This window comes from Felis catus, chromosome D4, assembly GCF_018350175.1.
Source record: "Felis catus isolate Fca126 chromosome D4, F.catus_Fca126_mat1.0, whole genome shotgun sequence".
Taxonomy (NCBI): domain Eukaryota; kingdom Metazoa; phylum Chordata; class Mammalia; order Carnivora; family Felidae; genus Felis; species Felis catus.
In genome coordinates this window covers 85,857,417-85,871,636 of record NC_058380.1, presented here as the reverse complement: position 1 = coordinate 85,871,636, position 14,220 = coordinate 85,857,417, and the positions used below count along the sequence as shown (strand labels likewise).

The 14,220-nt window shown below is 45.2% G+C and overlaps 1 protein-coding gene across 8 annotated transcripts in view; it reads right to left on the bottom strand.

The window, feature by feature from the left end:
• Positions 1-14,220, bottom strand: part of GARNL3 (GTPase activating Rap/RanGAP domain like 3) — a 149,783-nt gene that overhangs the window by 57,973 nt on the left and 77,590 nt on the right. For all 8 annotated transcript variants that reach the window (XM_045043198.1, XM_023242730.2, XM_011288430.3 and 5 more), the window contains 3 exons: positions 10,150-10,249; positions 8,456-8,574; positions 1,916-1,980 (listed from right to left, as the gene is read on the bottom strand). In XM_045043198.1, coding sequence (XP_044899133.1) covers positions 1,916-1,980; positions 8,456-8,574; positions 10,150-10,249 — 284 coding nt within the window. The remainder of the gene's footprint in view (positions 1-1,915; positions 1,981-8,455; positions 8,575-10,149; positions 10,250-14,220) is intronic.

Sequence of the window (14,220 nt, the reverse complement as noted above, 5' to 3'; positions counted from 1 at the left end):
TATCCCCATTTTAAAGGTGAGGAAATTGAACTAGGATGACAAAGCTGGTAAGGAGCAGGGCCAAGATCTGAACCCAGACTTACCTGACTCCACAGTATTCACGGTTTCATTTCCTTTTAAAAAGTTTTCAAGTTCATGGTGGTAACAAATAAAGACAAAATCTTTTCTTCTATCGGCAGCAACTGGAGACGTTTTGCTCTTCCACGTCTTTAAAAAAAAAAGTGTTTCCTGGCTGAAATGTTTCCTCTGTGCTCTGGCTACAGAGCGGTGGGCTGAGAAGCGGAGGCCCTACTCACAGGACTAAATGAGGTCATGACTAAATGAAACTTGTCCTTAAATATAAAGAAGCTGGAGTAACTTCTTTTTGGGAAAAAAAAAAAAAAAAGTCACAGAAATCGGAAGCCAGTGTAATTCTAAGTGTTCTTCTCAAAGCCGGTTAAGATTTACAGCTCCTTAGACGCAGCAAGGTATTTCTGTGCTTGATAAAAATGTTAACCTCTCCACTGATGCTCTCATAGCTCAGGCTTCAGACTGCTCGGGAGAAAAGACAGAAGGCCTAGAGCAGAAAGGAGAAGGCCTGCAATTTGAAGAGCAAACCAAGCTTGAAAATGAGATAGGAACATTTTTACTTCTGAACTCAGTGCCCTTCATCAGCCAGATGTGGTCCCTAACTACTAGAGTCAAGACTGTCCCTCCATTTGAGAGATGTTTCTGACAAGTGTGCGTTGTGGCTGGGACACTGAGGACATGATCTCTTCCCACCACCTAGCTGCCGATGAACAGAGAGTAAACCACAGGGCCCTGGGATAAGCGTTTATATTCACACAAGACGGGCTTTAGTGGCTAAAGGCCCAAGCCTGGGAATGACTGGGACCTGGGTTTAAATCCCAGCTCTGTGGTTTACCAGCTGTGAGATCTTTGTCCAATCCCTTCACTTCTCGGAGGCTGTGATCCTTCCTCGGTGGAGTGTAGGTGGTAACAGATCTACTCTGTGGAGGTGGTCTAAAGACTTTCTAAGAGGGGCGCCTGGGTAGCTCAGTTGGTTAAGCGTCCGACTTTGGCTCAGGTCATGATCTCACAGTTTATGAGTTCGAGCCCTGCGTTGGGCTTTGTGCTGAGAGCTCAGAGCCTGGAGCCTGCTTCGCGTTCTGTGTCTCCATTCTCTCTCTGCCCCTCCCCAGCTCACACTCTCGCTTTCAAAAATAAATAAACATTAAAAATTTAACGACTTTCTAAGAGAATGTCTGTAGAGCATTTAGCGCTGTGCCTAAGAAGCTACTGTTACTACAGTGTAACCTCTCAGATGGTGACAGGGCAACAGGTAGCACCTGAGTGGTGGCATTCCTAGGGGTGTCTGGCATCCGGTATGTGGGGGGAGGGGTGACACGAGGCAGGGTGGAGAGGTGGGGGCAAAGCCCCAGCCGAGCACAGAGCAGCTGGTTGTTCCATTCATTTGACTGTCTCTTTGCAAAGAATAAGGACATTCTTCCCTGAGAAGCATTTGCTGACATATGAGTTTCTGTTTCAAAGCAGGAAAATGAGAGGAAAACTATTTCTTGATTTTGTTTATGAAACCAAAGTATCTGCATGCATGCAAGAAAAAAGAAGGCAGCCACGCAGGCAGTTTGGAGATGCGTAAGAGGGGAGCTCAATTTTCACCACACACTCGCTGTATGGTCTTGGCTTTCTCTGAGCTTCCATTTCTTCCGCCGCACAGTGGGGAGGATCGCAGCACCCATCCTACAGACTTGCTGTGAAGACGCTGACATGCAGGAGGTAATGCAAGTCAGATGCTTGGCAAAATGTCTGCTACGTGGTCAAGGCTCCAGAAAGTAGAAAAGTAACATCAGATGATCGCAGGAGCAGAATACTTATAAAGGCTCCTGGTGTTGGGTTTCTATTCATGAGTACTCACCTTAAGATGGACTTCACAGAGAGAGTTTTTGTGGGACTGTACGGAAGGCATATTTTCTGGGTACCCTGGAAAGTCAAAACACCAGATCAGTGAAGATTTAGCGATTTCCATCTCTGAAAGAGCCTCACCTGGCCATTTAAAAGAATATATGAATAAACACATTCTATGGTGGAGAAAATCTTGCTCAGGCTTGACAACGTCTTCCACCATCCCCCTAGCCCGACATGTGCGGAGTTAAGCATTACTCTTCAACATACGGACTGATGGGTTAGTGTGGGGCTCAGATGAGCCACGTGCCTGAGATGAGAAGGGGGTCTAGTCTCTGAGCCAAGAGTCAGATCAGCCTCCAAGACAATAAGAAAACAGTGTCCACGTGTCAATGGGACCTGAATGTAATACCTCCAAGTCAAAGGCTTTTGGAACTAGAAATCACTCGAATCTTTCAGAGAGGGTTTCATAATATGTACTTCTATATTTTTCTGTGTTTACTATATATTTTTTATTTTATTATTTTTTCATATGAAATTTATTGTCATATTGGTTTCCATACAACACCCAGTGCTCATCCCAACAGGTGCCCTCCTCAATACCCATCACCCACCTTCCCCTCCCTCCCACCCCCCATCAGCCCTCAGTTTGTTCTCAGTTTTTAAGAGTCTCTTATGCTTTGGCTCTCTCCCACTCTAACCTCTTTTTCTTTTTTTTTTCCTTCCCCTCCCCCATGGGTTTCTGTTAAGTTTCTCAGGATCCACACAAGAGTGAAAACATATGGTATCTGTCTTCCTCTGTATGACTTATTTCACTTAGCATCACACTCTCCAGTTCCATTCACGTTGCTAACTATGTGTTTTTTAAAGTAGGCTCCATGCTCAATGTGGGGCTTGAACTCAGGACTCTGAGATCAAAGAGCTGTGTGCTCTACCCTCCAGGCCAGCCAGGCACCCCTCTGTGTTTACTATTTAAACTCTGTTTCTTCCTCTCTAAATGACACCCGCTGTGACTAACTGCTAGAATGCACTCAATAAGTATTTTTTGCGTGAAAGCGAATGAATGAAAGGTTGCCTGAATGGTTCAGTCCCACGTCCAAACCACCCAGAATAGATGAAGGCCACTTGCTTTATAATTTCCCAAAAAAGAGTGGTGCCTGAGTGTCTCAGGTGGTTGAGCATCTGACTTCAGCTCAGGTCATGATCTCATGGTTCATGAGTTTGAACCCCACATCAGGTTCACTGCTATCAGCACTGAACCCGCTTTGGATCCTCTGTCCTCCCGTCTCTCTGCCCCTCCCCTGCTTGCACTCTCTCAAAGATAAACATTTTGTTTATTTATTATTTTAAAGAAAAAAAGTTTATTTTTGAGAGAGAGAGGGAGAGAGCGAGCACACAGAGGAGAGGCAGAGAGACAGGGAGACAGAATTGCAAACAGGCTCCACACTGTCAGCACAGAGCCCGGTGCAGGCCCCAAACCCATGGAACCACGAGATAATGACCTGAGTTGAAATCAAGAGTCAGATGCTTAAATCGACTGAACCACCCAGGTGCCCATAAATATTTTAAAAAAATAATAATTTTCAAAAAAGATACGATACAGATTTGTAATCCACAAAGGATTTACACTACACATTTGGCAAAAGGGAATACGATGTAGTACACACATAAAACTTTCTAACTTTGACTAATAAAATTGGCAGCACAAAGGGTAAGAGCATTTCTTGTAGGAAACAGGCAAGGAAGGAAATAGGATTTTCCTTGTGTTTCGAGACGTACCTGCCAAACTCATCAGTCCAAGCCCTGAACACTGGCGTCCGGATGGACTTCCTCAACCTTGTCGAGCCCGTGACCTTTTCCAGTGAACTCAACATTCACACCCATGCCCCCAGAGAACCAGGGCTGGGGAGGAGTGTGCCTTTGCAGCTAACCATCAGAAGTTGCATGAGGCAAAGCCCTTCTTATGGGTTCTCAATCGGGCAATGCAGTTTATGTTACAGAGATTTTAGAAGATTTCGGATACAGACGAGTATTATGATGGGAATAGGCATTTCAAATTCCACATAACCCACCCACTGAAATCTGAGTTATTTTGGTGGCCTTGCTTTTGTGGCCAGCCCCGGCCTCCCTCACACTGCGGTCACCTGTACAGGATGCCAACCCTTCTAGAAGAGGGTCTTGAGTCTCACCTTCTTGCTCCTCCCCTACCTTAGCTACTTTTCCTTCTCACCGAACACGCCAAAACGCAGTTTTAAAGAGAAGTCCAGGGCAGCCTGAGGGGGGAACGTATGGAAGAGGAGAGGATCCAGCCCCTGCCTGGCTGACCGTAGCACCTGCATAAGCTGCCTATGTGGATGCGGAACCCCGGGCTCACGGGATGGTGGATTTGTATTTTTCTTCACCACAAACTGGTAAAAGCTCTTCCTCCCTCATCTTCTCCCTGTTGTAGCTTTCCACAGTGGTTTCCAACAAAAAACACCTTCTGGTTCTCTGTGTTCCGGTGGGACCAACAGACACACAATCAGCGTCGAGTACACGTACAGGCGACACCAAGCGATCGCTGCAAGGATACGGAAGTGCGCGTCGGACGTCACCCCCTGTAGGTGGCAGGTGTGTGTGAACAGGTGTCTAGAAGGGTGTTGTGGTGGTCATCCCTGAGTAAGTGGACTTGGAGTCTCTTCTTTTTACTAGCTGCATGGTCTCGTACAGATGAAATCTGTACGGTTAAGTATGAGTTGTTTTTTTAAGTCTTTTCTTTGTGTTTAGAAGAAATACAGCAGAGATAAACAGGACGGTCTTAGCTCTCTGAGAACAAAATGTGGGCTCGTGGAAGGGGAGAGGGGGTGCAGAGGCACGTGCTTCTGTGCATCTCCTGCAGCCTCCGGCACTAGTTTGGGGCTCAGAGGGGCTTCACAACTGACCCGTTTTGCCAGGCTCTGCTCTGGTTTCTCAGTCCCTCACTTTCCTTCAGCACCGCCACTCGGAGCTGCTAGCAAGCACTTGCCCGGCCCTGGCAACAACCCAGGGTCCAGACTAGAGGCTCTGGACAAGGCACTGGCACTTCTCAGTAGAGGGGGGTAACTCATTAGGCCAGCCCCACTGCCTTCACGGGGGTCTTGGGGTCTGACTCCCTCCTCCTTGCCTTCTGCCCAGACGAGTCCCCAGAGCTCCTCCTTTGTCTTGTCTTTGTTGTTCTCTCTTTCTGGAATGCTCCCCGCCTGCCCCTTCCCCCTACCATTTATGTGGCTCGTTCCCTTCCCTCCTGTAGGTCTCTTTAAATGTCACCTCCTCGGAAAGGTTTTCCTTGGCTGTCTGATCTAAAGTTGGTCTCCCGTATCATTCTGCCTTTGTTTCCTTCAGAGCGTTTGTCACAATTTACAATGCAGTAGAGACGACATCTTCAGTCATTAGAATAAGCAAAACTCCCCCCTGTACCTGCTCCTCCCTTCCAGTACCTGGCAACCTTCCCCGGTGAGGAGATGGAGTGGCTCTTACTGCCTGAAGGAAGAAGGCAAGACACTAAGAGAATCCATTCCAGAAAGGCGGCCAAAGGGCAAAACTATCCTTTCTTCCTTCCTTCCTTCTGGGAAGGAAGAAGGAAGATAGGAAAAGCCAAGGTGTTAGGTGGCGGGGCCCTTGGTTCCGCCATTCCGAGGGCAGGCCTCGAAGAGGGTGCAGGGACGCTGCAAATAGATCAAGGTGAGCCCTGGAGACACCTCAGAACATGTGGACTGGAGGTTCACTTCCCAGGCACGGCCTTCCTTAGGAATCGAAGTCTGCGTAGAACCTGTTTGAACACGATGAGGGGCAGTGACTCAGCAGCTTCAAGCATGGAGGGTCAGCAAGATTAGAAACATAAGCCTGGAGCGGTGCTCCTGCCTCAGCCCACCTGCCCTGTGGCTAGCAGGGGAGGTGCCGGTGACAGGGACAGACCTGAGAGGCTCAGCGGCTAGCAGAGACCTGGGATCAGGTCACGGAGCTCACAGTGTGCGGTGCCATCACCGCAAGGGGCAAATGACTAGGACCACGGATTCCGGTGACAGGTGCATTCCAGTGACACCAAAAAGCCCAGAGGGGACCAGTTACATATGCGGTTGCTAGTTCAGAGACCGGATCAGCCACTCGACAAGAGAACACAGAAAGCCCCACGTGAACCCACAGTCCTCTTCTCCCGCCACTGTGAGGTCTCCTACACCCTCTCCCCGGGCACCCAGATATCAACTTCAAGAGGAGCAGGGGGAGAGGAAATCAGAGAGACTATTTCTCCAAAAGAGGCAGAGTCATCCAAAGAGAATATTTATTTATTTATGTTAAATGTCTATTTATTTTTCAGAGCAAGAGAGAACACGAGTGAGGGAGGGGCAGAGAGAGGGAGAGAGAGAATCCCAAGCAGGCTCCATGCCCAGGGCGGATGGGGGCTTAATCCCACGGCTGTAAAATCATGACCTGAGCCAAAATCAAGAGTTGGACACTCAACTGACTGAGCCACCCAGGTGGCCCTCAACGTTATCTGCCAACACCACAGTGCATAAACTCTGCTTCAGTACAGCTATGATGATGGTGAGACCGAGCCCAGTTTCAGCAGCACGGGGAGAGAGGGGAGAGCCAAAATTTTCCGCAGGAAATCATTCAGGAGTAAGAGCTGACTCGGCTTTACATTAGATTTTTACCTTCAACCTGCCTAAAAAGAGAAGACTTCTGAAACATAACATGGGCATTTATATAAACAGAGGCGGCACAGCACGCAGGTTAGGCTGGACTTTGGTGTCATTCGTTGATTCGTTCAGTAAACACTTCTCGAGCTACTTCTATTGCCAGAAACAGGGCTGGGTGAGAACAAAGCAGTTATATGTCCTCTGCTCTCATGGAGATCAGAGCCCAGTGAAAGGGACAGCACGAGTCAAAGAATTACACGGAGAATTGATTACATACGGCACTGCCAGCTCAGCAGGCAGTTCTGGGTTCTGCCTGGCCTTGCCACCTTCTGGCACGTGACCTCGGCCATGGCATTTAACCCCCCTAAACCACAATTTCACCAATTAAGATAATGCACTGGGAAGATTTAGTATACATGGCATACAGTAAGAGCTCGATAAATGTTAGATTTTATTGTTAACTGTGACTATTTTTAATCATCGCAAAAAGTTCCTAATTACAACTTACTCTGAAATGGTTCCTAGAAATTCTTTCTGGGCTTTTTGAAGTTGCTGTATGTGTACGCACGCATGAAACGTGTTGATGTATGTGTGTATGTAAAAAAGTTACTGTTTTTTAAAGAGTGTGTGTGTAAAGAAACCACTGCTTTTTTAAGCGTGTGTATACAAAAAATTACTGTTTCTTTAAGTTCCTGTACTATTTCCTTCCCCAAAAGATCTACGTGGCAATTTCTGAGATACTGTATTGCTGAGGTGAAAATCAGTGTGCAATGATTAAGTAATAGCTTTCAACAAATGCACCCATAAAGTGAGACCACCACATAATAGGACTAACATTTTCTGAGTGTGGTTATCTCGTTGCTTCTTAATTATACACTGTATTCACCCATTCGACAGTAAAATGTTCTACCCTTCAGGTATCGAAGCAATTTAAGATCTGATGATTTGGGACGTCGCGTAGATGTGGATTTTCAAATAACAGCTCACTTAATATAGTCCTCAGCACCCTTTGAGCCACAGCCCAGAACTTTCCCCAGTTTACAAAGAAGAAAATGGAGAACATCAGCAATTTTCTCAAATTGACATGAATGAATTTGCTACTGCTGTAATTGGACCCTGGTTTGCTTAGCTCCAAATCCTTTGCTCTTTCTAGTGTCCATAATGCCTATGAAAAATTCTCTGAGAAGCAAAGGAAGAAAAAAAGTCCGAGGGAAAAAAATGATTAATTTTTTTAAGTTAAAGGTGAAAGACAGAGACCAACCATAAGAATTCCCAGAAAAAGTATTCAGAAAAGAGAAGAAAAAGCAGCAATAATGAACCTAAGAGAATTTTCCTGAGCTAAAGAGAGGCCTGCATTCCTGAGTTGAAGGGCCTTGCCTTCAGTCCACTCAGAACCCACCCTGGGCAGGGAGTACTTGTTAAGTCTTGAGTTATTTTTCTACCTCAGGAAACTGATGAAAGGGGCTAAGCCTCAAAAAACTTCTAGAAGCGCAGCTGACTCAGTGCTTGACTGAATGACCCATGGAAACAGAAGCACCCCATGGGCTGTACCGGGTAACAGTATTATATTCTTCCAATCAATTTTGTTTCTTTTAGTTGAAGGTGAACCGGTTGGCCAGTTTCAGTCTTAGTAACAGCTAAGGTAAATGCTCTGTAAAATACAGTTCTGTGTTCCACAGGCCAGAGACGGAGGGGAAGGGACATGCCCAGTTAGTGGCTCGTCGGGGAGAATTTGTGGTTGAACCCAGAGTCTGAAGGCCCCACTGCTCAAGAGTATAATCCTGAATATCCAAACTCAGAGAACCACATAGAAAAAGACTCACCAGAACCATTCTGACAAGGACACTAATAAAACTCTGGAGCAAGGGGGATGCTCCAGGGGCAAGCCAGGTACTTACTGTTTTCCTCCAAAGAATTGCACGGTATTGAGGGACGCGCTGATGGTTTTGGTCGGAAAGGGTCACGGACAAGAAGAAAGGGCTCTTCTCTGCATCATTTCCAATATAATTCTGATGGACTGCAGGAGAGAGTTTTAGAAGAGTGAACATACAACTGATTCTTTCAGGCCCCGGTGGGAGTAGACAACTTTTCCTTCCCACACGAGCAGGGAGCAAGAATCCTAAACCCAGCTCGGAAAAGATTCTGATCACGCCATACTGATCGCGCGCTCCGATTCAACCTTGGCAGTGATCGGTTCAGAAATGTTCAGAAACGAACAAGTGACCAATACCAGCCAATGAGACGAGAGGAGAAATGGGTCAAGGGGTTTCTGGAAAGGCTTCTTCACTCCTGAAGATGGCCTTCTCCTTGCTCTGGACATGGTGGTGTCTGGAGGTGATGCCTGGAATTGCTGCAACCACCTTGCGACCCTGAGGAGGGCCGGCCTCGATGACACCACTGAGCCTCTGAATCCACCAACTCTGGAGCCTGCCTTACCTCTGAGTTTCTTGGCATCTGAACTGATGGCACCGGCTTTCTCTAAAGTCCCCACTGCTCAGGGCACTATGCTTTCAAGCATTTGGGAAGATGACAACTTTCCCACTGACTTCTTTCTTTATAAAGAAATATGCCTTGTCTACAGCAAGCAAACTTCTTAGAATAAAACAGTATCAGACTTTTAAAAAGACATCCTTTGCACCTGATCACTCTCATTTTATAGTCCAAGCATCACGTCTTCTAGAAACACATGCATTAGCCTGATAAGCAGTTTATCTGGCTCCTCTCTAATCCTCCAACAGTGATTATTCTTCCACTTCCATTTTCTGCCTTCCCATGTATGTTCACTTGAGCCCTTCACTTTAAATATACATCGCTATTAATGACTGAGCTCTTGCTGTGTGCCAGGAGCAGGGCTTAGCGTTTCTCCAGCATATCTCCCTGAAACTCCTGTTCTAACCTACTAGGTATGTATTAGTAATCCCTCCACTTTGCACAGAAGGAAATTAAACCTCGGAGACATGGAGAGTGACCAGCGTCAGGTCCTGCGGTTAAGAATGGCAGAACCAGGACTCAGACCCATTTTAGAGTCTCCATGAGGGTAGGGATGATGACTGCCTTGGCCAGTATAATTGCCTGGAATGTGGTAGGTGATAAATAAATACCTGTTACCAGAGCCTACAGGACAATGCCTCTCCAGTTCTATATTGACCCGGGAGCTCAGGGAATCATTTCTTTCCCTCGTTGCCTTAAACTAAGTATTCAAAATCCGCTATAGACCTGTTTACAGCACTTGGTATATAGGATAGTACCTGGCACGCGCCTTGGTTAGGTCTAAAGTTGTTGTCCACCCTGCAAATTCAAATTGTCATTTAGAATATCTAACTCCCTTTAACTCCCAAGGGATGAAAATATATGTTTATATATAAATAACCGTAGGGCTGAGACTGGAATTGAATCTTCAAATCTACAAAAAAAAAAAAAAAAAAAAAAAAAAAAAAAAGAAAAAAAGAAAAAAAAAAGCTTACTACTAGCCTGACATCAGTGTCCCTAAACTGGTTAGTTTCATACTTATAGGGCACCAGAATAAATTACACTGACACTATTTTTCATTTTGAATATCCTTTCTTCCCAACCACCATAATGGCATAGTTACCTTGTCCTAAAAAATACTTGAAATACCATCTGGTGTGGTATTCTGGGTTTTCTAAGTGCACGTCTGTTCTTCGCCACGTACCTGGCAGGGCAGTTGCGTTCTGTAAATGAACAAAATTGTGTCATTAAGAGGCTTATTCAGAAAGTAAACAAGAAGCTGGCAATGAATCAGCGGCCAAAGAACCAGAAAAGTCATTGTCAAAAGCAGACACACAGGACTGTAACCACAAGCCCTCATTAGAAAAGACAACACATCCACGTCACAGAAGCATTCGAAAGGTCCCTGGGGCACAGGGAAAAGAACCGAGTGATGGGTTCAGCTATTTCCAACTTGAGTACAGCTTTCTGGTTCGAAGCTCCAAATATTTGGCAGTTGGTGCCCCCTAGAGGCATGCCCTTCTGTTTGGTACCCCTGTGACAGGCACCTTTCACCTGGAATGCATCTCTGCAGCCTCTTATTCAAGTAAGAATGTTTTTGGCGGAATTTAAAAAATTTGTCATGAAATAACACAATTAGTGGGGGAAATATGGATAAACATAATGGGTCATCTGAATCCTCTCCCCAAAGATAATCACTGTGATTTGGCAGGGTCCCCACTCACTGTTTCTTACACGTGCGTGCATATGTATTTTTCTTACCAAAACACAATCATACTGAAAATGCGGTTTGGAACTCCACTGACATGTACATTGTGCCACGTGTATACAGCAGACTGTTGGAACGTAATTTTCTGATTCCAACACGTCTCTTATGATTTACTAGGTACTTGTGGTCACTTGCTTTAGCATGTTGAAGGGGTTTCCTTCAATTGTGAGCTTACAAAGGGGCCACTGTTAGGAATGAATATCGAATTTTACTGCAAGTTTTTTTTGGCGGCTACTGACAGGATAGCCTGAATTGGGGAAAAATCATAGTAATGTAATGAATTATGCTACTGGCTCTTCTGACGCTGAATGGCTCTTAGATTTCTGGAATACGTCCTACTAGGTCATGGTATATAGTATCCTTTTGATATATTGCTGGATTAGAAAAAATGAATTATGTACCATATTTGTTAGTGAGATGGGGTTACAGTTTCTTTTCTGTATGTATTTCGGTCATGCTTCAGGGATTATATTACTTTTTTAATGTTTATTTTTGAGAGAGAGAGACAGAGAGACACAGCATGAGCAGGGGAGGTGCAGAGAGAGATGGAGACACAGAATCCGAAGCAGGCTCCAGGCTCAGAGCTGTCAGCACAGAGCCTGACGCGGGGCTCGAACCCACAAGCTGTGAGATCGTGACCTGAGCCAAGGTCAGATGCTCAACCAACTGAGCCACCCAGGTGTCCCGGGGTTATATTACTCTATAAAGTGAATTAGGACTCTCTTTGTCTTGCTCATGCTCTGGAAGCACTGACACTCATTGAGAGAGCTTTAAGGGCCAAGGACCAGGCCAAGCACTTTCTGTGCATTATCTCCATAGCATCTCCGCCAACTTTATGACATCGATTTTATTTTATCTCCTACTTTCAGACACAGAAATTGAGGCCTGGAGACTTCAGCTATGCTGCCTGAGGTTGTGGAGTTCATAGGCAGTGGAGCTGAAACCGCAGTCAGTGCCCATTTGGGAAATTTTTTTTTTTTTCTTTTTAAACATTTTAACCATTATGTCATCATCTGGGTTTTTATGTTTTGCCCTTTTACTCAAGGAGTAAAAAAGGAGGTTAATGCTTAGCATTACTGTGCTTTTATTGAATTTTCTTGAATTAAAAAAAATCAGTTACTAACTTACATTTATATATAAATATATATATTTAATATATATATTTACATATAAATATTTATATATATATACACACACATATACATATTTTTTTAATTTGGCAATAACTTGAGCTTACATAAATGTTGCAAGAATAAGACTGCAAAGGACATTGTCTATACCCTTAATCAGATTTAGCTGTTAATATTTTATCCCATTTATTCATTTGTTCACTACTCTCTCCCCCCCCCCGACACACACACACAAATTTTTTTCTGAACATTTAAGGCTAAGATGCATAAATATCCCTTTATGCTAATGCTTTATCCCTAATGCTTCAGTGTGTACTTCCCAAGAATAGAGCTATCTTCTTACATAACCACACTATAACTTTTCCAACTTTTGTAAATTTAACATTGATACAATACTTCCGTCTACCATGTGTGTTCCAATTTTGTCAATTGACTCAAAAATGTCATTTAAAACATTTTCCCTCTTGAGTTCAGGGTGATTTAGTTGTTGTGTCTCTTCAGACTCCCTTCACCTGGAACATTTCCAGAGACTCTGTCTTTTACCACACTGACATTTTTTTCAAGAATACAGCACAACCTCCCCAATTCCTTATAAAAAAGCAAGAATTAATCCTTCTGGGTTTGTCCGATGCTTCCCCACCATGAGGTTCGCGTTACGCATAGCTGGTCAGAATGCTACATAAGCGGAGCCTGTCCTCAGCTTGTCCTATTTCCAGAACAGATAGATGGCTGTTCCTCATTGGTGATGTTAGTGCTGATCACCTGTTCAAGATGTTGTTGCCTCTCAGTCTTGACCTTTTGGTGTGACTCAAGAAGAGCCATAATTGGATTTTGTTCCCAGTAGAATGTCTGGATGATTCATCGTCAACAGTGTTCACTTTATAATAATCAACCACCGGCAGTGCCAGTCCACAGTCCACGATGCCTCTGGGCAGCATGCAGCTGTGGTCTGACTCTGGGGTCCACCAGCCAGCCTCAGGCATCAGCTGACCAGACACAGGTGGGGTCCAGCTAAGGCAGCTGGCCTTAGCCAGTCAGATGCCACTGTGGTGGGTGCCACTGTCCCAAGGCCTTGGAAACCATCAGCAGAGCCTGGAGGGGAGACTCTGAGGGAGGCAGGCCAATTAGGCCTCTCGAGCTTCTCAGACTTGCACGGCACAGCGCCCAGATCTTAGCTCTGTGCTTCTAGATTTGTTAAATGTCACCCGTGGGCCCATTCTACCTCCTCCTCAGGATCTCTGTGGGCGGGGCCCTGGAACTTGCAATTTCACAAGCATCCCAGGTGATTCTGAGGAACACTGAATCTTGAGAAGCAATGCTCTATGCCAGGGATTCTCAAAGAACCCAGGGAAGGCCGTGAACTTGGGTGAAACAAACAAAAATCTTTCTTTCCCTACCTTCTAATGAAAACGGTAGTGTTTCTTTCAATTACAAATGTATGCAAAAAAAAAAAAAGGTCACAGATATTTTTAGAACTCATTACAGGAACTGCAGACATCTTGAATACTGTTTGCAATTTTCATGGTTCAAAATTACGGTAGTTGCAAGACCTACTGCTGGCTTCGTTATTTAACGTATTGATAAAAAACCACATATATTACTGACTCATATATTAGGTTTAAAAAAATCATTCCTAGAAGTACTTCAGCACAACTGTTTTCCTTTGTGATCTCATGTGTTTTGTTTTACGCGTCCAAAAATATTCTGAGAAGGGGCCTGCAGGCCTCACAGACTGCCAAGGGGGTTAATGGACATAGAAAATGACCCCCAAACTCCAGATCTTCTAAAGCCCGAGTCTGTCTTCTCCCCTCCCAGAGGTCTGAACACTGGCCGCTGCAGAATGGAATAACAAAAGGCAACATACAGCCCCTTGGAAGGGAATCTCAGAGTGACAGACGGGACTCTGGCCAGTGGCATGGACTGTATCTCTATTGTGTAACAAGGGCCAATCATGAGGGTTTTTTTTTTAATGTTTATTTTTGAGAGAGAGCGCATGTGGGTGCACATGCAGGAGAGGGGCAGAGAGAGAGGGAGACAGCGGATCTGTAGCGGTTCCTCACTGACAGCAGTGAACCCATGAACTGCGAGGCCATGACCCAAGCTGAAGGTGGACGCTCAACTGACTGAGCCACCCAGGTGCCCCTATGAGGGCTTTTTTTTTTTAATGATCAAAAAGTTACCTACTTAGGATGCCTGGGTGGCTCAGTCACTTGAGAGTCCGACTTCACTCAGGTCATGATCTCATGGTTTGTGGGTTCGAGCCCTGCATGGGGCTCTGTGCTGACAGCTCAGAGCC